Source organism: Salvia splendens, chromosome 5, assembly GCF_004379255.2.
Source record: "Salvia splendens isolate huo1 chromosome 5, SspV2, whole genome shotgun sequence".
NCBI classification, from domain to species: domain Eukaryota; kingdom Viridiplantae; phylum Streptophyta; class Magnoliopsida; order Lamiales; family Lamiaceae; genus Salvia; species Salvia splendens.
Window position 1 is genome coordinate 26,311,388 of NC_056036.1, and position 24,558 is coordinate 26,335,945.

A 24,558-nucleotide genomic window follows, 5' to 3' on the forward strand; every position below is an offset into this window, starting at 1 on the left:
AAATGCCAATCATCAACGTGTGGAACATTGGTGTGCATAACTCCCTCATGTACCTTTTCCTTCCTCTTCCTCGACACCAATTGGAAGCCATCCTCGTCCACACTTGGTTGACTCCTACTAGCCACTCTTGGCTTCGACAGTCCCGCACTCGAAGTACCCTCAGTGTTCTCCACGTGGTTGTTACAATCTTTATCCTTCTCCAAATGTCCAGAGGTCGATGCAGCGCCAGACCAAGCCTCCGCCTTTGGGCGCCACTCACGTCGGATGGTCTTGGTGGTATGGCTCGCGTGGTTCTCCTTGGATGTTGCTCGGCGATCCTTGTCTCTACCCCGAGCCTTCCTTCCCGCTGCAAGGCAATCCTCTTCCTTATGCCCAACTTGTTTGCAAATAGCGTAAAACAATGGAATACGGTCCCATGCCACTTTGTACCTTGAATCTTTGCCTCGGATATTAAGGATGATATCTTCCATCGGGGAAGTAGAGATGTCAATCTCTACACAAATCCTCGCGAATAAGAGCCAGCTTTGATGCATTGTGGCATGGTAGGCTTGTAGCGGCTTGCCTAGAAGTTTACCGATTGCCATGAGAGCTGATTCCTCAAAGAGATGCTTCGGGATTCCCATGATGTTAGACCAAACGGCAACAACTGGCGACTCGAAGAATGTATCAAAGTTCGGCGCCCACTTAAACACCCTCATCAGGTGGATATCGACATACCAATTGGGGTTCCCATTAGGGCCATGATAAGGCTAATTTCATGCATAGGTCTAGGGGAAAAATTCGTGAATTTACAGGGTCAAACACTTGTTTTAAGCCAGGTGTGTAGAAGGAATCCGCCAGGTCCAGGAAGGGAAGGGCTCACCCGCACATGCGGTGGCTAGTGGGACAAGGTAAGATATACTTTTGGGACGACATCTGGTTGGGCGACTCCCAACTTAGAGACCTCAGCCTTGACGACAGGGGCAGTCCAACAGCCCATGTCTCTGATTTTATCAAGGACGGCGATTGGGATGAACCCAAACTACAACTCGTCCCCGATCAAGTCGGGCTCCCGCAATATATCATTGACCGCATCCTCAAGACCCCGATCCTCCAAGGGGAACCAGACATCCCGCGGTGGACTCTTTCGGGGCGTGGAGAGTTCACGTTGGCTTCTACTTGGGACACAATCTGAACCCAACGGCCGATCATCCTTAGGCTGGATGACGTGTGGAAGGCTGGGCTTACCACATCCATCGCCATTTTTGTCTGGAGACTTCTCTCCAACCGTGTTCCGGTTGACACAAAACTCCAATGGAGGAAGATCGACCTAGCCTCCAAGTGTCAAAGCTGCCCTCACCGGCCGAGCATAGAGTCCCTACAACACCTATTCATTCAAGGAGACAGTGCACTCAGAATATGGAAGGAATTTGATTCATGGTTCGAGGGCCCTTCCCCGCGCATAAATGATACTATCCTGACGAGAATTGAAGTATGGGCACAGAGGAGCGGGCATCCTAACAGGAAACACCTCAGCCGAACCATGCCCTACCTCATCCTTTGGTTCATTTGGGCAGAAAGAAATAGGAGCCGACATCAGGGTACACAATTCAAATCGTACAACGTCGTGTGGCAAGTTCTCAAGTATGTCCGGGACAGCATGGCTACTGGGAGACTGAAACCGAAGCACTAGACGGGGGTCAGACTCGGCGTTAGCATTCCCCAACAAGTGCAATCCCCTAGGCCACAACTCCTAGCCATCGCGATCAAATGGAAGCCACCGGACCACCCATGGATCAAACTCAACACGGATGGATCTTTTGCTGAAGCGACCAATAAAGCCGGAGGAGGAGGACTCTTGCGAGACCACTTGGGCAAGATGATCATAGCCTTCTCCACCCCCTTGATGCACACTCACCCTTGGAAGCCGAGCTCTTAGCCATGACTTATGGTCTGAACCTCGCTAGAGGGCTCGAGCTACCAATTTGGATCGAATCAGATGCTGCCCAAGCAATCAAGTTGATCAATGGAGAAGGTTGGGGACCGGCTGCCACTCGACATGCCGTGGCCCTTTCGAGCGACTTTCATCAACAGGGAAGGAAATAGGGTGGCCGATTTACTTGCGAAGAGAGGTCTCTAACTGGAAAACGGTTTTCACATGGACGCCACCTCAATATCGAGGGAGCTCAGGACTTAATCCGTTTGGAGGAGATGGGAGTGCCAAATATCCGGGTTCGAAATGGGGAAGAAGACTAATCTGGGTCACCGAGTTCGTGGCGGTTTGTAATAGTGGTCACTTAGTGTAGAATGCCTTTTGATAGGAGTAGGATGAGGTCCGGAACTACTTGGGTCGGACCGTTTTCTATTCTTGTAATTTGTGCAGGCTCACCACTTTTGGGTGTGTCCTTGTTTTGTAACCTTTCTTTGAAATGATATTTAGGGATGAGGGACCCACGAACCCTCCACCGTAAAGGTGTTTTAATTAAAAAAAAAATGGTCAATACAACATATAATCATTGTTATCTAGTGGAAGTTCATATCTTAAAAGCTTATTTGAAGCACAACTTTTATATATGGGTTTACTTTTTTTTTTTAATCAAACACCATCACGGTAGAGGGTTCGTGGGTCCCTCATCCCTGTATTGCCAAACAATCAAAATACAAAGCAAGGCCACACCCAAAAGTGGTGTGCCTAGACGAGGCAGGGGTAGTATGCGGTCCGAACCTAGATGGCCTGGACCTCACCCTACTCCTTTCAGAAACAGAATACAATCAACGCAACCAAAATAAAACCTTTCTATCCTTCCTCTATCCATTCCTCTTGCTTCTATTCTTCCTCCTCAGTTTGGATACGGATATGTGGGACTCCCCTTGCATCTAGCCGAACCAAGGCTTTAAGGAGTCTTGGAGCCGTAGAGGTGTACATGCGTTGGAAACTGGTCCCCTCAAGGCCCATTTTGGCTAGCCAGTCAGCTGCTTTGTTACCCTCCCTATGGATGAAGGTCATCCGTGTTACTTGTTGTCGCTTATGGGTAGCTATTCGTGCCATGACTCGACAAAGACTAGCTGGCCCCCAGCTGGGTCCGTTGAGTAGCTTGACCGCTTGATCTGCATCCACTTCAATCCAATTAGGCCTTCTAAACTCCATGGCAAGTATTATCCCATGGTGGATGGCTAGTAATTCTGCTTCAAGGGCCGATTGCGCTTCAACAGGGGTAGCGAAGGCGACGAGCAGGTTGCCCGCATGATCACGTACAAGACCCCCCCCGGCCTTGCCCGATGTATCCATAAATGAACCATCCATATTAAGTTTGACCCAAGGGTAGTCCGGTGGGTTCCATTTAATAGGCATCACGAGGGGCCTCGGGTCGGGGTACGCCCAAGGTCGGGATGCAAATTTCAAGCCTCACTCCCTTCCAATGCTTCGGTCTATAGGTGTCATTGGCCAAGCAATTCCGGATGAACATTTGCACTTGCCATACCACATTGTAAGCTTTGAACACCACCGATTGGTGGCGACTCCTGTTCCGCTCCGCCCACAAGAACCATAGGATTAGACATGGGATGGTTCGGCTGAGGTGCTTCTTTCCTGGGTGTCGGAGACGTCACGCCCAAACCTCCAGCCTTTCCGGGGATGGTGTCATTGATCCGGAGCCTTGAGGATGGCCCATCGAACCAGCAGTCAAACTCCATCCAAACACTATTATCTCTCGCACCTCGAATAAAAAGGTGTTGGAGGGATTCAATGCCGGGCCGAAGAGGGCAGCACTGGCAATTGGACGCCATTTCCATTTTCCTCCGCTGTAGCTTCGTATCAACAGGAATCTGGTTGGAGAGGAGCCTCCAAATGAAGTTGGATATGGACTTTGTGAGGCCCATCTGCCATATATCCTCAAGCCCTTGCACAATAGGTCCATGCGCTTGCATGGTCTCCCAAGTGGTCGCCATGAAGAACTCGCCGGACCGAGACAACTTCCATCTCGGGACGTCTGGTTCACCCACGATGATAGGGGTATCAAGGATCTTTGCGATAATCTGGTGAGAAAGTCCGACCTAGGCATGAAGGACTTGGAGTTTCGGTTCAATCCAGGTCCCATCTGCAATGAAGTCCGATACTAATGTGAGAGGGTAGCCCCTTTCGTCGAGGCTAAGGTCTCGAAGGGAATTGTCGCCGAGCCACAGGTCATCCCAGAAATATATTTTCCCTTGGCCTACCACCCATCGAATGTGTGGATGTGCCTGCGCCCGAACCTTTAAAAGCCTCTTCCACGTTTAGCTCTTTCTTCCCGCGGCTCTAGTGGCGAGAGGGGAGGATTTCTGGCAATACATGGCCATCATGTATTTGGCCCATAGTGAGTTCTGTTCTCGGTATCTCCTCCAAAGCTTGAGGTTGAAGGCTCGGAGTACCTCCTTAAACTTGCAAATGCCAAGTCCTCCTTCTGACGTGGGTAAGAATCCCTGGTCCCAGCTTATCTAGTGTGTTCTCTTCTTCTCACTAGTGGACCCCCAAAGGAACCGTGCTAAGAGCTGGTCCAGCTGCTTAAGTGCCCCGCAAGTGGGTTCGATAGCTTGGAAAACATGGATTGGAATTGTCTCGAGTGTGCTCTTAATGAGCGTGAGTCTCCCCCCAAAGGAGAGGTGCCGGTGAGCCCAACCAGAAATTCTAGCCGCAATCTTTTCCTGGAGGAACATAAACATGTCTGTTCGCTTAACCCCAAGGTAAAGAAAAGGGAATGTACCTCGAGAGAAGCCGCCCTCAGTTTGTATTGAATTTTCCCATCCCTCGTGTGCTTCGGTAATGTAGAAATTACTCTTGGCTAGGTTTATTTGTTGTCCAGATACGTCTTGATAGTGGTCCAGACACGATCTGAGTTTCTGAAGGGAAGTTGGGGCCGCTTGAGTGAAAATGATGATGTCGTCGGCATATGCCAAATGGCTGATCTCCATACATCCGCGTGTGGCGTATGTCATTTCTTTTTTCCCAAGGATAAGCTTATCAAGAGTCCTCGAGAGATAGTCGGCCGCTATCACAAACAAGGCTGGGGAAATGGGATCCCCTTGTCTAAGTCCTAGTAAGGATTTGACAAAACCAGCGAGGGCTCCATTAATGAGGACCGAGAATCAGCATGTACCAATGCACCTTTCAATCGGCCTAGTCCACCTCTCCTGGAACCCCATTTGTGTGAGAACCTTGATGAGGAAGGGCCATTGCACCTTGTCATAAGCTTTAGCCATATCAATCTTGATCGCCACGTTCGGAGCTGGTGTGCTTCTTGAGAGCTCATGTATCATTTCCTGGGCGAGGAGAACGTTGTCGTTGAGGAGTCTTCCTTTCACGAACCCACTTTGGTTCGGTGAGATAACCCGCGGGAGGAGAGGCGCAAGCCTTTTCGTGAGAAGTTTGGTTACTACCTTGTTAATGACATTGCACAAGCTTATAGGCAGGTAGTCACCCCATGTAGTTGGCGAGAGCTTTTTGGGAATGAGAACTATACTTGTAGCCGTAATGCTCCGATGGAGAAAGGCCCCGCCAAAAAACTGCTTAACCGCATCCACCACATCCAGTCCGACGCTGCCCCAGCACGTTTGATAGAAAGTGGCCGTGAAGCCATCCGGTTCGGGGACGCTATTGCCCAAAATGTCAAACACGGCACGTTAGACCTCATCTGCGTCCGGGGGGTCGGCCAGCCCCTCCAATTGTTCCGAAGGTGCTAACGGTTGTAGTAACTCTAGGGTCGGTTCCGCTAACTCAGGAGATTTTGGAAGAATTCAACCGCCGAGTTTCTGATTTCTTGATCATCCGTAAGTTCCCTCACATTGGCATTTATCTTGTGGATCCTAAGACGTATCCTTTTTTGCTTAACCCAGCTTTGGTAGAACTTGGTGTTCTTATCACCTTCCTCAAGCCACTTGAGGGTTGCCTTTTGTTTCCAAAAGTCTTCCTCCATTTTGAGCAATAGAATATATTTCGCTATCTCTTTATTGAATTCGGTTCTGTTCCGGGGTGAGGGGCTCACTTCAAAGTCAGCCTGGGCTAAGGCAATGTTCTCTTCACTCGCACAGAGGTTGGCGTGGATGTTCCCGAATATCTCTTTATTCTATCGCTTGAGAGTCTTCTTGATCCTTAAGAGTTTGATATGTAGGTTGAGCAGTACTTCGACTTCCGTAGGCACCGTCCAATCCTCATGCACAAGGTTGACAAATTCCTCATGACGTGTCCACATATTTTGGAAACGGAAAGCTCTTCCCCCCTCGGGGTTGTTCTTCATTTTACATCTAACAAGCAACGGCCCATGATCCGAGGCAATCCGAGGTAGGTTGGTTACCCTAATTGCTTCAAAGAGCCAAGTCCAGGGCTCACTAGCCAGCACCTGTCTCAGAGCTGGCCGAGAGGCGCGCGCCGCCACGTGCGCGCCTGGCCGAGAAGCGTCGACACCCGACGGATTGACGCACCGAGACGGGCGGGGCGCACCTGGCCTAGAGGAGCGGCACTGACGTGCGCACTCCTGGCCGAGAGGATGCGACACCCGAAGAGTCAGGCGGCCGAGACACTGGCGCGCCACCTGCACGCCACGGCCGAGACGCTTCATGCGTCGTGATCCGACGACGAACTCATCGGATTTTCATCGTTCATCATGTTAGGGTTTTGTATACTAGAAATCACCTTTCGAGTGATTGGATACTGTAAAACTCTAATGGTTATTTTCCAATAAATGCAACAGATTATTTTTGTCATAATGTTGTTATGTCTTACATTTAATGGTTGTTTATTGCATATTTAAATGTATGAGCAAACGTAACAAAGTCTAAGTCTTTGTTTTAGTAGACCGGTTGTGGGCTTCGACCAATTTAAGGTAACACGGTCAGTTCTAAACAAAGAAAAATAAGAATTACACAACCTAGATAGGCCTAGACAACCTATCGCGAAAGGTTGCAATGTCAGTCCGATTATTTCTAAACCTTATTGAAATAAGATGACGTTGGTGTGGTATAGCACTGAATGGATCTAACAGCAAGAGTAGTCTTTATGCTATCTACTGAAAGACGAGGTCTTGATAATTAATTTCTTAATCAATGTACGTTAGCATTGAGCATACGATATTGAGTATCCACTACTTTGACTTACCAAAGGTGCGGGTTTTTCGTAACCCAACGATCCAGGTATATTGGGTAGTGGTGATCATTATCTAGAGGTGCTAGGATTGCTATTATGTTGAAACGTGCGCGAGGAGAGTCTCGTTTGATAACACCCAAAAGAGGAGCTCGAAACGAGGTTTTATTATTCGGAACCTAGCTAGTTGGAGTTTGATTACTCTATGAATAATAAATAAGAGTTTCTTGCTAAGTCTACTCTTGGAATTCGAAATATGTTAATTAATTAAGTCTATAGCAGACATTAATTAATTAATGGATGTTTCTATCTTAAGAGCGGGAAATAAATCAAATGCAATTAAAGGAAACCCGGAATACTTGTAATTTCGGATTTGGAAGGCAGTGCAATATTACTTCTGTAGTGGCTGCTCGTAATATTCAAATATAAGCTTATATTAAATTGTGGGTTCAATTTAATTAGTAAAAAGCTAATTGGGTGAGGCCTGTTCCAAATTCTTCCTTAGATCCCTGACTGAGCCCAATATGTGACTTATATAAATAGGAGAATAAAGGAGACATAAAACATAACAATTATTTTGTTAAAATATTCGTCCCCCCCTCTAAAGAGAGATTTCAAAAATTGTGCTCCCTCTGTGAGCAACTTCTGTCTTCCATTATTCGAGTCCTAGTACGTTGGTGAGATTTTCCCACACAAATATCAGCGTATAGTCCGGGACACCAGTCAGAAGATCCGACGTCTTGTTTTGAAGATCTTCACGTGGAGACGGAGCAAGCCATCAACGATTCTTGATTGAATCAACGAGGTAAATTGGCTAATTGCGCAGTAAGCATGTTTTAGGGATTTATGTGCTAAACATGTTTTAATTCAAGTTATGAGCATGATACATGTGATAATTACGCGAATAGATTTTGTCTAAATAATCTGCTAAATAGATCAAATTCATGTGATCCGTTATGAACGCACGCTTCCGCTGCCAGCCCCTTCAGTTGGTATCAGAGCCAGTCTTTCGCTCTGATTATTTGGATTTAAATTTCGCGAAATTCATGTATGCATGTGTTATTTGATTGCGAAGCATGTTCTTGGTGTTTTTGTTATATTTTATGCATGATGAACTCAAGAACTATCGAATCAAAGAACTTAAATTGCTCGAACGCACCACGTGCGATCGAGGTAGGGATGTCGAGACAGTGGGAGTCGGGAGCCATGATCACGGGGCGACGCGCAGATGAGTGGGGACTCGTGCGTGCAGCCGGCCGAGACCACACGCACCAGACGGCATCCGGGTCGAGGCCGACATGGCGGTGACATGGCGGTGACTGGCGCGGAGTAGTGGTCGAGGCCATATGGCGCGATGTGCCGAGACGAGGGGAGAATCCAGGCTCGGGAGGGTCAAGCCGGGCGACGTGACACTGGCCGAGAGGAGCCGCACCACCGCGCAAGCTCCTGGCCGAGGACCGCGTCACCTGACGTGCCGAGACGGGCACTCGAGCTGGCCGAGAGCAGCCGCGCCACCGCGCGTGCCGCTGGTCGAGAGCTCACGCCACCCGTCGAGACTGCGGGCAGAGACGGGCGTCGAGCAGCTGGCCGAGAGGCGCGTGCCGCCCTGTGCGCGCCTGGCCGAGAAGCTGCGACACCCGACGAGCCAGGCGGCCGAGACGCTGGCGCGCCATCTGCGCGCTGGTGGCCGAGACGCTACGTGCGTCGTGGTCCGATGAAGAACTCGTCGGATTTTCATCGTTCATCGTTCGTGCGAACCTCGTACGATGAGATAACGATGAAAGATTATTTTAATGATTATTTAATTATTTTATTAGAAGATATCATTAAAATATTATTATTTAATGAAAATAAAATCTTTTTGAAAGATTTACCTAGATTTTAGGAATATTTTTATTATTATTTATATCTATGGAATAAATAATATTATTTTATTCCTAGATGATATAGATGAGAATAATTTAATAGTTTCCTAATATTTATCTAGATTTAAGGAATATTTTTATTATTTTCTATATCTATGGAAATAAATAATAATATTTTGATTCCTAGATGATATGGATAAGAATAATTTCATAATTTCATAATATTTATATATCTAAGATCCTAAAAAGGATAGATATGTATGAATACATTAAATAATGAAATATCTCTTCCTAATCTTGAACATGGAATTAATTTGAATTTAATTTTTCATGTCTTATTAAGAATTAAATAATTCATTTATTTTAGTCAAATCTTATAATATACATGAATAAGAATTATATTCTAGAATAATTATTCCCTAAAGGAAGATACCAATTAATAAAAGATTTAATTATCCAGTAGATTAAATACCAATAGAATTTAATTAAGCCTTAAACTGCCTCAAGGCTAAGGATAATTAAAGTAAAACCATAACCCAAAATATCTAAGCTGTAATTACGAACTCAACGTTTGTATATGGTCTCCATCAATTGGTCTGTAATTTATGAAGCATTTTTCCAATATTATCGCCACCTGCTCTGTGGGGACAATAATCCTAAGAAAATAGCAAGTTCATGAGGGCGGACTTCTCAAATATAAATAATATGAACTAGAATGTAGTGTCCAATATTATCGCCACCTGCTCTGTGGGGACAATAATCCTAAGAAACTGCGAGATTCAGAAGTTCACACAGGATTTATGAGATAGCTTGATCTTGTTAGCCGCACATGAGCATTGTTATGGGAGTGTGTTGTAGAAATGAGACTTTGTAATGCTAAAGAGATGGTCTTGCTTAGGCAACATTAGGCGGCCATGCCACTCTGTGGTCTCTGGACTATTCGTCGGTGTTGTGACTAGTAAAATTGTAAGATTTTAATGCGTATTGACTTCCTCTGGAGGGTACAAAATTTTAATTTTAAAGTTGTAAGATTTTGAAAAGTTTCATGGTTAATCTAATCAAACTTCTTACATAATTTTAAGACAATAGTAAAATACTCTGTTTTGCAGTGCAAATCAAATCGTCATTATGTCGTTTAATCCTCTTTCCACAATTCTCAAAGAAAATAAACTCGAGGGCCAAAATTACATAGAATGGAAACAAAATTTGGACATCGTTCTCACAGCAGATGAGTACATCTTTTGTGCTCACCACCCCGCGACCTCCAGTGCCGGCGGCTACCGTTGCGGTAGGAGTCAGAGATGCACACAGACGGTGGCATAAGGCGAATGAGATGGCTAAGTGCTACATGTTGGCTTCTATGTCTTCAGTACTCAAGCATCAGCATTCAGCCATGGAAACAACCGCCGAGATTATGCAGAATCTCAAAAATCTATTTGGTACTCAGAATCGAACGGCGAAGTCTCAAGCCTTTCAGAGTATCATGTCGAAGACAATGAAGGAAGGCTCGTCTGTGAGGGACCACGTCCTCGAGATGATGGGCCACCTCAACCAAATTGAGGTCTTGGGAGGGACAATCGATCCCGAATCCCAGGTAACTATCATCCTTCAAAGTCTTCCCCCTAGCTTCCAACAGTTCAAGCTCAACTTCGAGATGAACAAAAGGAATTACACCTTGGCAGAGTTGTTGACTGAACTTCAGTCGGCAGAGGACCTTATGGTCCAGGCTAAGGCGGCCATGATGACTTCGGCGCCTCGTTCCTCTGGCTTAAAGCCTAGCAAAGGAAAAAGGCAGGCACCGAACTCAGGACCGGCCAAGATAGCTAAGGGAAAGAAGAAGAAGAAGAGGGCTAACAAGAAGCCCACGGGGAAGTGTTTCAAGTGTGGAGAAAAGAGGCATTGGAAGCCAGACTGTCCTAAACAGGGCAAGGCTATAGGTATGCACTAGGCTCTAGTTGTCGAGTCTTGTTTGACTTCGACATCAATTTGCACTTGGGTTATTGACACAGGAGCCACTGATCATATTTGTTTTGATCATGACTTAATGCAGGTGACAAGACGGCTACATGATCGTGAGATCGAAGTCCAGCTGGGCGACGCTACCAAGGTGGCGGCCGTTGCAGTGGGAGACATTTATTTGCGTTTTAGTAGTGATAGATTTTTGATTTTGAAGAATGTTTTGTTGATACCTTCTTTTAGAAGAAATTTAATTTCAGTTTCTAAATTGGTTTATGATGGATATTCGATTTCTTTTAATGACAACTGCGTTATTAAGAAAGATGGTTCTTATATCTGTCGTGGTATCATGGAACACAATCTGTACACAATCACTTCTACACAGTTTAATAATCGCAAATCAGAACTTAATACAACATCGAAAATTTCAAAGAAACGAAAGGAACCTTCAAGTTTAATGAACGAAACGTACTTGTGGCACCTTAGACTTGGTCATGCCAATGAAAGGAGGATTCATTCTCTTGTTCAACAAGATCTTATCAAAGGTCTAGAGGAGGAACCTTTTCATAAGTGTGAGTCATGCTTAGAAGGTAAGATGACCAAGAGGCCTTTTAAGGCTAAGGGCAATAGGTCCAAGGAAGTACTTGAGCTCATTCATTCCGATGTATGTGGACCAATGTCAACTGAGGCAAGAGGTGGTTTTCGATACTTCATCACATTTATTGATGACTTCTCGAAAATTGGATATGTCTACTTGATGCGTCACAAGTCAGAGTCTTTTGACAAGTTTATTGACTTTAAGACTCTTGTGGAGAAGTATCATGGGAAGAATATCAAATGCCTACGATCTGATCGTGGAGGCGAATATCTTAGTGCCGAATTTTTGGACTACTTATCGGAAGTGGGAATTAAATCCCAACTGACTGCGCCGGGCACGCCCCAGCAGAACGGCGTGGCTGAAAGAAGGAACATGACCTTATTAAACATGGTTCGATCGATGATGAGTTATGCACGTCTGCCTATTTCATTTTGGGGACATGCCTTGCTTTCCGCAAGTCACATTTTAGACAATTTACCATCAAAATCCGCACCTAAAACTCCATATGAGTTGTGGACTGGGCGTAAGCCCAATCTAGCACATCTCAAGGTTTGGGGTTGCCCGGCTCATGTATTGGAAAATGATCCAACTAAGCTAGGATCTAGGACGGAGGTATGTTTGTTTATAGGATACCCCAAAGGAACGAAAGGTTATGAATTCTTTAGTCTCCGAGATAAGAAAGTCATTGTGAGCACTCACGCGACATTCTTAGAGGAAGACTATGTAATGAATCATAAACCCAGCAGTGAAGTGGCTCTTGATGAGCTAACTTCTGTCACAAGTTCCATTAACCAAGAACAAGTACCAAGTGTACAAACAATTCCCGAAACTTCAACTTCTACTCAAAATATTGTAGTGCCGCGCCGCAGTGGGAGGTCTCACATGAGCCCGACAGATACATTGGTTTGGGAGAATCTATGGATCACTCCTCGGACAGCAATGTATTAGATCCCTGGAACTTTGCGGAGGCGCAGACATATATCGATCATTGCGAATGGGTAAAAGTAATGGATTCGGAACTACAATCTATGATAGACAAAGACGTCTACGATTTGTCCGTCCTACCCGAAGGTTGTACTGCCATTGGGAGCAAGTGGATATATAAACCTAAACGTGGACCCGATGGACGAGTTAAAGTCTACAAAGCAAGACTAGTGGCCAAGGGGTATACCCAAAAGGAAGGCATCGATTATGATGAGACCTTCTCCCCAGTGGCCATGCTCAAATCGATCCGGATACTATTGTCTATTGCAGCTTATATGGATTGGGATGTATGGCAGATGGACGTTAAGACTGCATTTCTAAATGGCAGTCTTGAGGAGACCATCTACATGGAACAACCCGAAGGATATGCCATAAAGGGCAAAGAACACATGGTTTGGAAGCTTAAGAAGGCCATTTATGGCCTCAAGCAAGCATCCAGATCGTGGAACCAATGTTTCGATCAAACTGTTTGAAAGTTTGGATTCGAAAAGTGCCCAAGTGAAAGCTGCGTGTATAAGAAAGTTGATAAGGGGAATGTGGTGTTCTTAGTTTTATATGTAGATGACATTCTTCTAATTGGAAACAATAAAAAGATGTTGTCATCAGTTCGAACATGGTTATCAAACCAGTTCGAGATGAAGGATATGGGAGACGAGGGACACATCCTCGGGATCAAGGTTCGTCGGAATCGAGAGAAAAAGATGTTGTGCTTATCTCAAGAATCTTACATCGAAACAGTACTTAGTCGTTTTAGCATGCAGGACGCTAAGAAAGGTTTCTTACCTTTTAGACATGGCATCCATTTATCTCAAGAGATGTGCTCAAAAACGCCGTCTGAGATACAAGCAATGAGAAGGATTCCATATGCTTCGGCAGTTGGAAGTCTTATGTATGCTATGCTTTGTACTAGACCAGATATTTGCTTTGCTGATGGCATGGTGGCAAGATATCAGTCGAATCCAGGCCAAGGACATTGGACTGCCGTAAAGAACATACTCAAGTACCTTAAACGGACTAAGGACTATGCTCTAGTTTACAATGCAGCCGAGCTCTGTCCTTTGGGATATACTGACTCAGACTTTCAAGCTGATCAAGACTCGAGAAAATCTACTTCAGGATATGTGTTCACCTTAGGAGGTGGAGCCGTAATTTGGAAGAGTGTGAAGCAGAAATGCATCGCGGACTCGACCATGGAAGCCGAGTATGTGGCCGCTTCAGAGGCTGCAAAAGAGGCTGTATGGTTCAAGAACTTCCTTATGGATTTTGGTGTGGTTTCGAATCTGCCCAAGAGCATCACCATTTATTGTGACAATTCTAGTGTTGTGGCAAACTCGAAAGAACCAAGAGCTCACAAAGCGAGCAAACACATAGAGCGGAAGTATGATATCATTAGAGATATAGTGCAGAGAGGAGACATAAAAGTGGTCAAGATTGCGTCAGAGAACAACCTGGCAGATCCTTTTACAAAGGCTTTGGCGGTAAACCGTTCGAGTGCCACGTTGAAGGGATGGAAGTTTGACTCATTCAAGACCTCAACTCGCTTTCAGTATAAGTGGGAGAAATTTAGACGTGTGCACTACTATTTAGTATACTCGAAAGCTGTTTTGAGTATAAGTGGGAGATTGTTAGGGTTTTGTATACTAGAAATCACATTTCGAGTGATTGGATACTGTAAAACTCTAATGGTTATTTTCCAATAAATGCAACAGATTATTTTTGTCATAATGTTGTTATGTCTTACATTTAATGGTTGTTTATTGCATAATTAAATGTATGAGCAAACGTAACAAAGTCTAAGTCTTTGTTTTAGTAGACCGGTTGTGGGCGTCGTCCAATTTAAGGTAACACGGTCAGTTCTAAACAAAGAAAAATAAGAATTTCACAACCTAGATAGGCCTAGACTACCTATCGCGAAAGGTTGCAATGTCAGTCCGATTATTTCTAAACCTTATTGAAATAAGATGACGTTGGTGTGGTATAGCACTGAATGGATCTAACAGCAAGACGAGTCTTTATGCTATCTACTGAAAGACGAGGTCTTGATAATTAATTTCTTAATCAATGTACGTTAGCATTGAGCATACGATATTGAGTATCCACTACTTGGACTTACCAAAGGTGCGGGTTTTTCGTAACCCAACGATCCAGGTATATTGGGTAGTGGTGATCATTATCTAGAGGTGCTAGGATTGCTATTATGTTGAAACGTGTGCGAGGAGAGTCTCGTTTGATAACATCCACAAGAGGAGCTCGAAACAAGGTTTTATTATTCGGAACCTAGCTAGTTGGAGTTTGATTACTCTATGAATAATAAATAAGAGTTTCTTGATAAGTCCACTCTTGGAATTCGAAATATGTTAATTAATTAAGTCTATAGCAGACATTAATTAATTAATGGATGTTTCTATCTTAAGCGCGGGAAATAAATCAAATGCAATTAAAGGAAACCCGAAATACTTGTAATTTCGGATTTGGAAGGCAGTGCAATATTACTTCTGTAGTGGCTGCTCGTAATATTCCAATATAAGCTTATATTAAATTGTGGGTTCAATTTAATTAGTAAAAAGCTAATTGGGTGAGGCATGTTCCAAATTCTTCCTTAGATCCCTGACTGGGCCCAATATGTGACTTATATAAATAGGAGAATAAAGGAGATAGAAAACATAACAATTATTTAGTTAAAATTTTTGTCTCCCCCTCTAAAGAGAGATTTTGAAATTTGTGCTCCCTCCGTGAGCAGTTTCTGTCTTCCATTATTCGAGTCCTAGTACGTTGGTGAGATTTGCCCACACAAATATCAGCGTATAGTCCGAGACACCAGTCAGAAGATCCGAGGTCTTGTATTGAAGATCTTCACGTGGAGACGGAGCAAGCCATCAACGATTTTTGATTGAATCAACGAGGTAAATTAGCTAATTCCGCAGTAAGCATGTTTTACGGATTTTATGTGCTAAAGCATGTTTTAATTCAAGTTATGAGCATGATACATGTGATAATTACGCGAATAGATTTTGTCTAAATAATCTGCTAAATAGATCAAATTCATGTGATCCGTTATGAACGCACGCTTCCGCTGCCAGCCCCTTCACATCGTTCATGCAAATCTCGTGCGATGAGGTAACGATGAAGGATTTTTGAATGATTATTTAATTATTTTATTAAAAGATATCATTAAAATATTATTATTTAATGGAAATAAAATCTTTTTGGAAGATTTATCTAGATTTTAGGAATATTTTTATAATTATCTATATCTATGGAAATAAATAATATTATTTTATTTCTAGATGATATGGATGAGAATAATTTAATAGTTTCCTAATAATTATATATCTAGAATCCTAATTAGGATAGATATGTATGAATACATTAAATAATAAATCTTCTCTTCCTAATCTTAAACATGGAAATAATTTGAATTTAATTTTTTATGTCTTATTAAGAATTAAATAATTTAATTATTTTAGATATATCTTATAGTAGACATGAATAAGAATTAAATACTGGAACATTATTTTCTTAATGGAAAACGCCAATTAAAGGATTCAATTATCCAGCATATTAAATACCAACAGAATTTAATTAAGCCTTAATCTGCCTCAAGGCTAAGGATAATTGAATAAAAACCATAACCCAAATATCTAAGCTATAATTATGAACTCAACGTTTGTATATGGTCTTCACCAATTGGTTTGTAATTTATGAATTTGTTTCCAATATTATCGTCACCTGCACTGTGGGGACAATAATCCTAGGAAATAGCGAGTTCATAAGGCGGACTTCTCAAATATAAATAGTATGAACTAGAATTTGGTTTCCAATATTATCGCCACCTGCTTTGTGGGGACAATGATCCTAAGAAACTGCGAGATTCAGAAGTTCATACATGATTTATGGGATAGCTTGATCTTGTTAGCAGCACATAAGCATTGTTATGGGAGTGTGTTGTAGAAATGAGACTCTGTAATGCTAAAGACGTGGTCTTGCTTAGGCAACATTAGGCGGCCATGCCACTCTGTGGTCTTTGGGCTATTCGTCGGTGTTGTGACCAGTAAAAATTGTAAGATTTTAATGCGTATTAACTTCCTTTGGAGGATACAAAATTTTAATTTTACTATTGTAAGATTTTGAAAAGTTTTATGGTTAATCTAATCAAACTTCTTACTTAAGTTTATGACAAATGGTAAATATTCCGTGTTGCAGTGCAAATCAAATCGTCAATATGTCATTCAATCCTCTTTCTGCAATTCCTAAAGAAAACAAACTCGAGGGCCAAAATTACATAGAATGGAAACAAAATCTGGACATCGCTCTCACAACAGATGAGTACATCTTTGTACTCACAACCCCGCGACCTCCAGTGCCACCAGCTAACGCTGCGGCAGGAGTCAGAGATGCACACAGACGGTGGCATAAGGCGAATGAGATGGCTAAGTGCTATATGTTGGCATCTATGTCATCAGTACTCAAGCATCAACATTCAGCCATGGAAACTGCCGCCGAGATCATGCAGAATCTCAAGAATCTTTTTGGTACTCAGAATCGAACGGCTAAGTCTCAAGCCTTACGGAGTATCATGTCGAAGACTACAAAGGAAGGCTCGTCTGTGAGGGCCCATGTCCTCGAGATGATGGGCCACCTCAACCAAATTGAGGTCTTGGGAGGGAGGATCGATCCCGAGTCCCAGGTGACTATTATCCTTCAAAGTCTTCCCCCTAGCTTCCAGCAGTTCAAGCTCAACTTCAAGATGAACAAAAGGAACTAAACCTTGGCAGAGCTGTTGACTGAACTTCAGTTGGCAGAGGACCTTATAGTCCAGGCTAAGGCAGTCATGATGACTTCGGCGCCTCGTTCCTCTGGCTTCAAGCCTAGCGCGGGAAAAAGGCAGGCACCGAACTCAGGACCGACCAAGATAGTTAAGGGAAAGAAGAATAAGAGGGAAAACAAGAAGACCACGGGGAAGTGTTTCAAGTGCGGAGAGAAAGGGCATTGGAAGCCAGATTGTCCTAAAAAGGGCAAGGCTATAGGTATGCACCAAGCTTTAGTAGTCGAGTCATGTATGGCTTCGAAGTCTACTTGCACTTGGGTTATTGACACTGGAGCCACTAATCATATTTGTTTTGATCCTGACTTAATGCAGGTGACAAGACGGCTACGAGATCATGAGATCGAGGTCCAGCTGGGCGACGCTACAAAAGTGGCGGCCGTAGCAGTGGGAGACATTTATTTGTGTTTTAGTAGTGATAGATTTTTTATTTTGAAGAATGTTTTGTTGATACCTTCTTCTAGAAGAAATTTAATTTCAGTTTCTAAATTAGTTTTTGATGGATATTCGATTTCTTTTAATGACAATTGCGTTATTAAGAAAGATGATTCTTATATCTGTCGTGGTATCATGGAAAACAATCTGTACACAATCACATCTACACAGTTTAATAATCGCAAATCAGAACTCAATACAACATCAAAAATTTCAAGGGAACGAAAGGAACCATCCAGTTCAATGAACGAAACGTACTTATGGCACCTTAGACTTGGTCATGCCAAGATGACCAAGAGGCCTTTTCAGGCTAAGGGCAATAGGGCCAAGGAAGTACTTGAGCTCGTTCATTCCGATGTATGTGGTCCAATGTCTACTGAGGCAAGAAGTGGTTTTCGATACTTCACCACATTTATTGATGACTTCTCGAAAATTGGATACGTCTATTTGATGCTCCACAAGTCAGAGTCTTTTGATAAGTTCAAGGACTTTAACTCTTGTGGAGAAGTATCATGGTAAGAGTATCAAAAGCCTACGATCTGATCGTGGAGGCAAGTACCTCAGTGCTGAGTTTTTGGACTACTTGTCGAAATCGGGAATTGAATCCCAACTGACTGCGCCGGGCACGCCCCAGCAGAACGGCGTGGCTGAAAGAAAGAACATGACCTTATTGAACATGGTCCGATCGATGATGAGTTATGCACAACTACCTACTTCGTTTTGGGGACATGCCTTGCTTTCTGCAAGCCATATTTTAGACAATTTACCATCAAAATCCGTACCTACTACTCCGTATGAGTTGTGGACTGGGCGCAAGCCCAATCTAGCACATCTCAAGATTTGGGGTTGCCCAGCTCATGTATTGGAAAAGGATCCAACAATGCTAGGATCAAGGACGGAGGTATGTTTGTTTATAGAATACCCCAGAGGAACGAAAGCTTATGAATTCTTTAGTCTCCGAGATAAGAAAGTTATTGTGAGCACCCACGCCACATTCTTAGAGGAAGACTATGTAATGAATCATAAACCCAGCAGTGAAGTGGCTCTTGATGAGATAACTTCTGTCACAAATTCCATTAACCAAGAACGAGTACCAAGTGAACAAACAATTCTAGAAACTACAACTTCTATTCCAAGAATTGTAGTGCCGTGCCGCAGTGGGAGGGTCTCACATAAGCCTGAAAGATACATTGGTTTGGGGGAATCTATGGATCACTCCTCAGACAGCAATGTATTAGATCCCTGGAACTTTGCGGAAGCGCAGGCAAATGCCGATCATTGCGAATGGGTGAAAGCAATGGATTCGGAACTACAATCTATGATAGACAAAGACGTCTACGATTTGTCCGTCCTACCCGAAGTTTGTACTGCCATTGGGAGCAAGTGGATATATAAACATAAACGTAGACCCGATGGACGAGTTAAAGTCTTCAAGGAAAGACTAGTGGCTAAGGGGTATACCCAAAAGGAAGGTGTCAATTACGATGAGACTTTCTCCCCAGTGGCCATGCTCAAATCAATCCGGATACTATTGTCTATAGCAGCTTATATGGATTGGGATGTATGGCAGATGGACGTTAAGACTGCGTTTCTAAATGGCGGTCTTGAGGAGACCATCTACATGGAACAACCCGAAGGTTATGTCATAAAGGGCAAGGAACACATGGTTTGGAAGCTTAAGAATGCCATTTATGGCCTTAAGCAAGCATCTAGATCATGGAACCAGTGTTTCGATCAAACTGTTTGCAAGTTTGGATTCAAAAAATGCCCAAGTGAAAGCCGTGTGTACAAGAAGGTTGAAAAGGGGAATGTAGTGTTCTTAGTTTTATATGTAGATGACAATATTCTAATTGGAAACAATAAAAAGATATTGTCATCAGTACGAACATGGTTGTCAAACCAGTTTGAGATGAAGGATATGGGAGACGCGGGACACATCCTCGGGATCAAGGTTCTTAGGAATCGAGAAAAGAAGATGTTGTGCTTATCTCAAGAACCTTACATCGAAATAGTACTTAGTCGCTTTAGCATGCAGAACTTAATGTCATAATTACAATATCAAATAGTGCGGATATTTCTAGCAAACAATTTTTTCAAAGAAAACAGAGGAAAAATAAATATCAAAAATCCAATTAACTTCTAAAAGAAAACATTTGTTTTAGTTTACGAAAAACCATTTTAGAGTAAAGAAGTAAGCAGCGGATTAAAGTCTAACAAAATTTTGACATACTCAAAACAGTACGAAATAAAGTAAGGCCTTGAGGCTTAGTTCAAAAGTATAGCAGCGGAAATAAGGTTTCAAAGAGAGTCAAGGATGACGCCTGTGTATGAAGACACAACGCATCCCAATTTCCTAGGCCGACTCAACATCCACCGCAACATCCCGCTCAACCTGCACATAGGGGAAAACACATGCAGGGCCGAGTACTTGTTGTACTCAATGGGCTAATGCAAAAAACATTTTATACAGTTATGTCATCCATACGAGTGATCTCGAGTTTTATGTGTAGTTAAGAAATATCACGAGAACACTAAAATATTTCAAAGTATGGCCAGGCAATCAATCTCGCCACTTTCTCATCAATCCATCAATCACAATCATCATATCGCAGTGCGACGAAAGTGTGGCCACACTATTCGCCCACGAGACCGGCCGACTAGCTAGGACGGCTCACGATCCCACCATTGTACACAACCTGGTAGGGTTTGCGGCCCTACTCAGACTCGAATTCGTTTCACAACACAACCATATAGCCTAACGGAGCAAGCTCAGACGAACTAGGCATCAGGCAACAATCTCACAAATAAATAAACAACATGGCATGACATACCAAGTTAAACCACCCTTATAACACCACATCGTATTTTCAAAAAATAAAAAGATTCGTAAAAGAAAGCCCACCTCGTTTGCTTAAACAATTCAATATCCACTTAAGGCAACCCTCGTTCCTTGTGCTCACGTACACACAATAACCCTTGCCAAACCACAATACAAAATCAGCCTTTCATCAAGTCACATTATCATGCATGTCCTGTCGTTTCTTTTATCATTCTCTTAAATTACACATCCCAACATTCATCAACATAAGGAAAATATGCCATAATATTTCTCAACGTGTCACACATAATCACGTCATATGATACATTCCTAAATCGTACATGCATCATATAATTCACTCAAATTTGTCAACAAATGATATTTTCACATAACAACAAATCTGGAAGAAGTGCGCGGTTGGTTTGTAAAAATAACCAAAAATCCATCCGACCTCGTATGATGCTAACATTTGGTCACAACACAGTAGACACATTTAAGTTCATCCAGTTAAAAGTTTACACCAAAATCACGTCATTCGGTCTGTCAAAACAATAATGTAACTCTCTGGTCGGAACACAAAATCCTGGCAGCACTGTGAAGTTCAATTGAAAAATTCACCAAAAATTCATCCGATGTCCAATGAGGCTGAAATTTTCACACAACTCAGAAGACACTTAAAATTTCATCTAGTAAAAAAAATTCACATCAAAAGGAGGCCATTTGGTCGGTCAAATAGAAAATGAAACTTTCTGGGCGAGAATAAAAGTTTCTGGCAGAATTGGGCAGTCAACTTCAAAAATTTATTAAAATTTCATCTTTCGTCAAAAGGGGCTAATATTCACACATAAAACAGAAAACACCTTGAAGTTTACACAGTTAAAATGTTGTGTCAAAATCCGATCGTTTGGTTGGTCAAACACACGTCGGAATTTACTGTCCGAACACCACAGTTTTCAGGCCTCACAATTTTGAAATTAGGGTTTCTTCCCCATTCATCCAAACACAATTTTTTCCATGCTTCCACCACACAATCATGCTGAAAAAGGTTCTCACAATCACGTTCTCATATAATCACACATCATTCACCAATGATTCATTCAAACTTCTCACATATTCAATCAAAATCGCATATTCACAATTATTCTCATACAAACACAAATTCCCACCAATCAATTATGCGTTCTAAGATTCCTACACTCACTATATGCATGAAGGAATCAAGAACAAGGTTTTCAATGGTGAAAATGAGGGAAAAGATTCAATTATACCTTCTTGAATTGAAAACCAAACGGTAGAAGCAAAGATTGATACGATTCGTCGGGAATTCTTGAAAATCAAACTCCTATGGATGCAAGAACAGGGATTGGAAGGAATTTTGGAGAGGATGAAGAGAGGGAAATGAGAGTGACGTGTGGAGAGAGGGAGAGGATGGAGGTGGACTAAAATATGAGGGAGAATGGGGGCTAGGGTTTAGTTTAGGTGATTAAATAGTCCTAGGTTTAATCCCATTAATTAATTAATTAATTAATTGTGGAGTAATAAAATAGAGGCCAATAAATAAAATCCCACAATTAAAAGGAATGCAAGTTTTCAAAAATTATGGCTAGAAATTCAATAATGAATTTATTTGGTATTTACTTGGAGAGGAATAGATTCACAATTTAGGAAATAAAACAATGAATATTCCATAAACAAGGGAACAAAATAAATTAAATCTCCAAGTAGGAAATAATGAGGGAGGGAGCGAAAAGTTTGATGGTGTGCACAAGGAAATTATTTAAATCCTCAATTAAATAGAATAGGATTTAAATTTGGTAATTTCTTTATAGGAAAAGACTCTAAAAAAATATGCAACAATTAAATAAATTTCCACAAGGAAATTAAGCAAAAAAAAACGTGTGGGATGGAGACACAATAGAAGGAAAATATTCACATCCCCAATTAATTTGACTTAGGTATTAATTTGGTATTTAATTGAATAAAAGGAATTCCACAAAACAGGAAACAAATGTATTCTCCTCTATAAATAGGGAGGTGGGGCGAACATTGGCTTAATTAGCCACAAGGAAATAATCCAACTCTTAATTTAATTGGGGTGAGTGAATAAAATGTGGCAAGATTTAATTGGATTTAAAATAGCTAAAGGAAATCAACAAGGTACCAATTAAATCAAAGAAACTAATTCATCCTCCTAAATAAAATAGAGAATGTTCGAAACTCTAAAAAATAATTGGTTATAGTTCGAATTTCATGTAGCACAATTTAGGAATAATTTGATTTGAATTTAATTTGGATGAATATCCCAAAACAATTATTTAAATCCAAGAAAGAATAAAATTTCCAATAATTGGAGGGGCCGACAATAGCCACTTTATTTGGCTAGACTAAGATGCATGATCTTATTAAAATTGATTTTCCCCACATTAAAATATAAATAGCTCTTCATTCCAATTCCCCCATGATGATTTATTCCACATAATCAAACTCAATCACGTAGCAACAATTTAAATTTCATAAATGAAATTTCCAATCGACATATGTTTAATAAAGGTCACAAAAAATTTGGGATGTTACATCCTTCCCTTCTTAACAGAAATTTCATCCCGAAATTTGATCGTCTCACATAAACAACTCGGGTTACTTTACTTTCATTCTATCTTCTAACTCCCACGTGGCTTCCTTGGGACCATGGTGTTTGCACAACACTTTCACGGATGCTATCGACTTGTTTCGCAACTCTTGCACCTTCCGATCTAGGATTGCCTCTGGCCTTTCCTCGTAGCTCATGTCGGGGTTAGGATCACTTCCTCTTGATGAATCACATGCTTGGGGTCGAACACGTACTTGCACAATTGCGACACATGGAACACGTTGTGCACATTCCGAAAACTGGGAGGTAACGCCAAACAATACGCTACAGGACCTACTTCATCGATAATCTCGTACAGTCCTACAAAGCGCGGTTTCAGCTTGCCCTTCACTCCAAACCTCACAACTCCTTTCGTCGGGGATACTTTCAAGAACACTTTGTCACCAACGTCGAATTTGATTTCCGTTCAACGCACGTCAGCATACGACTTCTACCTATCTTGAGCTTCTTTGATCCTTGCGCGGATTTGATGCACAATTTCGGTCATTTCCTTTATTGCGTCGGGTCCTAACATCTTCCTCTCGCCAACTTCATCCCAATAGTGCGGGGATTGACACTTCCTGCCATACAAGGCTTCATACGGAGCCTTGTCGATCGTCGCTTGGTAGCTATTGTTGTAGGCGAATTCAACCGATGGTAGAACAGTTTCCCAACTTTCCCCTCGATCTAAGACAACGGCTCGCAGCATATCCTCCAGCGTTTGAATCATCCTCTCTGACTGTCCGTCCGATTGCGGGTGATAAGCAGTGCTTAAGTTCAGTTGTGTGCCCAATTCCCGTTGCAAACTCATCCAAAACTTTGATGTGAACTTCGTATCATGGTCAGACACAATGGTCTTTGGCACCCCATGCAAACGCACAATCTCATTCACATAGAGCTTTGCTAACTTGTCCGCACCATAAGAAATTCAAATTGGTAAAAAGTGCGCGCTTTTAGTTAGTCGATCGATGATCACCCAAATTACAGTGTTGCCCTTTTGCGACTTTGGCAAACCCGTCACGAAATCCATAGTTAGATGCTCTCACTTCCATTCGGGAATTTCAAGTGGTTGCAATTTCCCATATGGTCGTTGGTGTAAGGCCTTCACTTATTGGCATGCTAGACATCGCTCCACATACGACGCCACGTCTCATTTCATTCCATTCCACCAAAAATGTTGCTTCAAATCTCGATACATCTTCGTGCTTCCGGGGTGAGCAGTGTAAGGCATGTTGTGCGCTTTACTTAAAATCTCATCTTTTAGCACCTCATCGCTCGGCACACACAATCGTCCATCGTACGTCAAAGCATTATCCGCCTCCTCACGGTAATGATCGAGCTTCTCGGCTCTCACCTTC

General features: G+C 42.5%; 1 protein-coding gene across 1 annotated transcript; it reads right to left on the reverse strand.

Moving 5' to 3' along the window:
* Positions 1 to 2,806: 2,806 nt before the first annotated feature.
* LOC121804029 lies at positions 2,807 to 3,283 on the reverse strand. Its single transcript, XM_042203581.1, has one exon. It carries the CDS (start codon positions 3,281 to 3,283, stop codon positions 2,807 to 2,809), a length of 477 nt encoding a protein of 158 aa, XP_042059515.1.
* Positions 3,284 to 24,558: the final 21,275 nt, after the last annotated feature.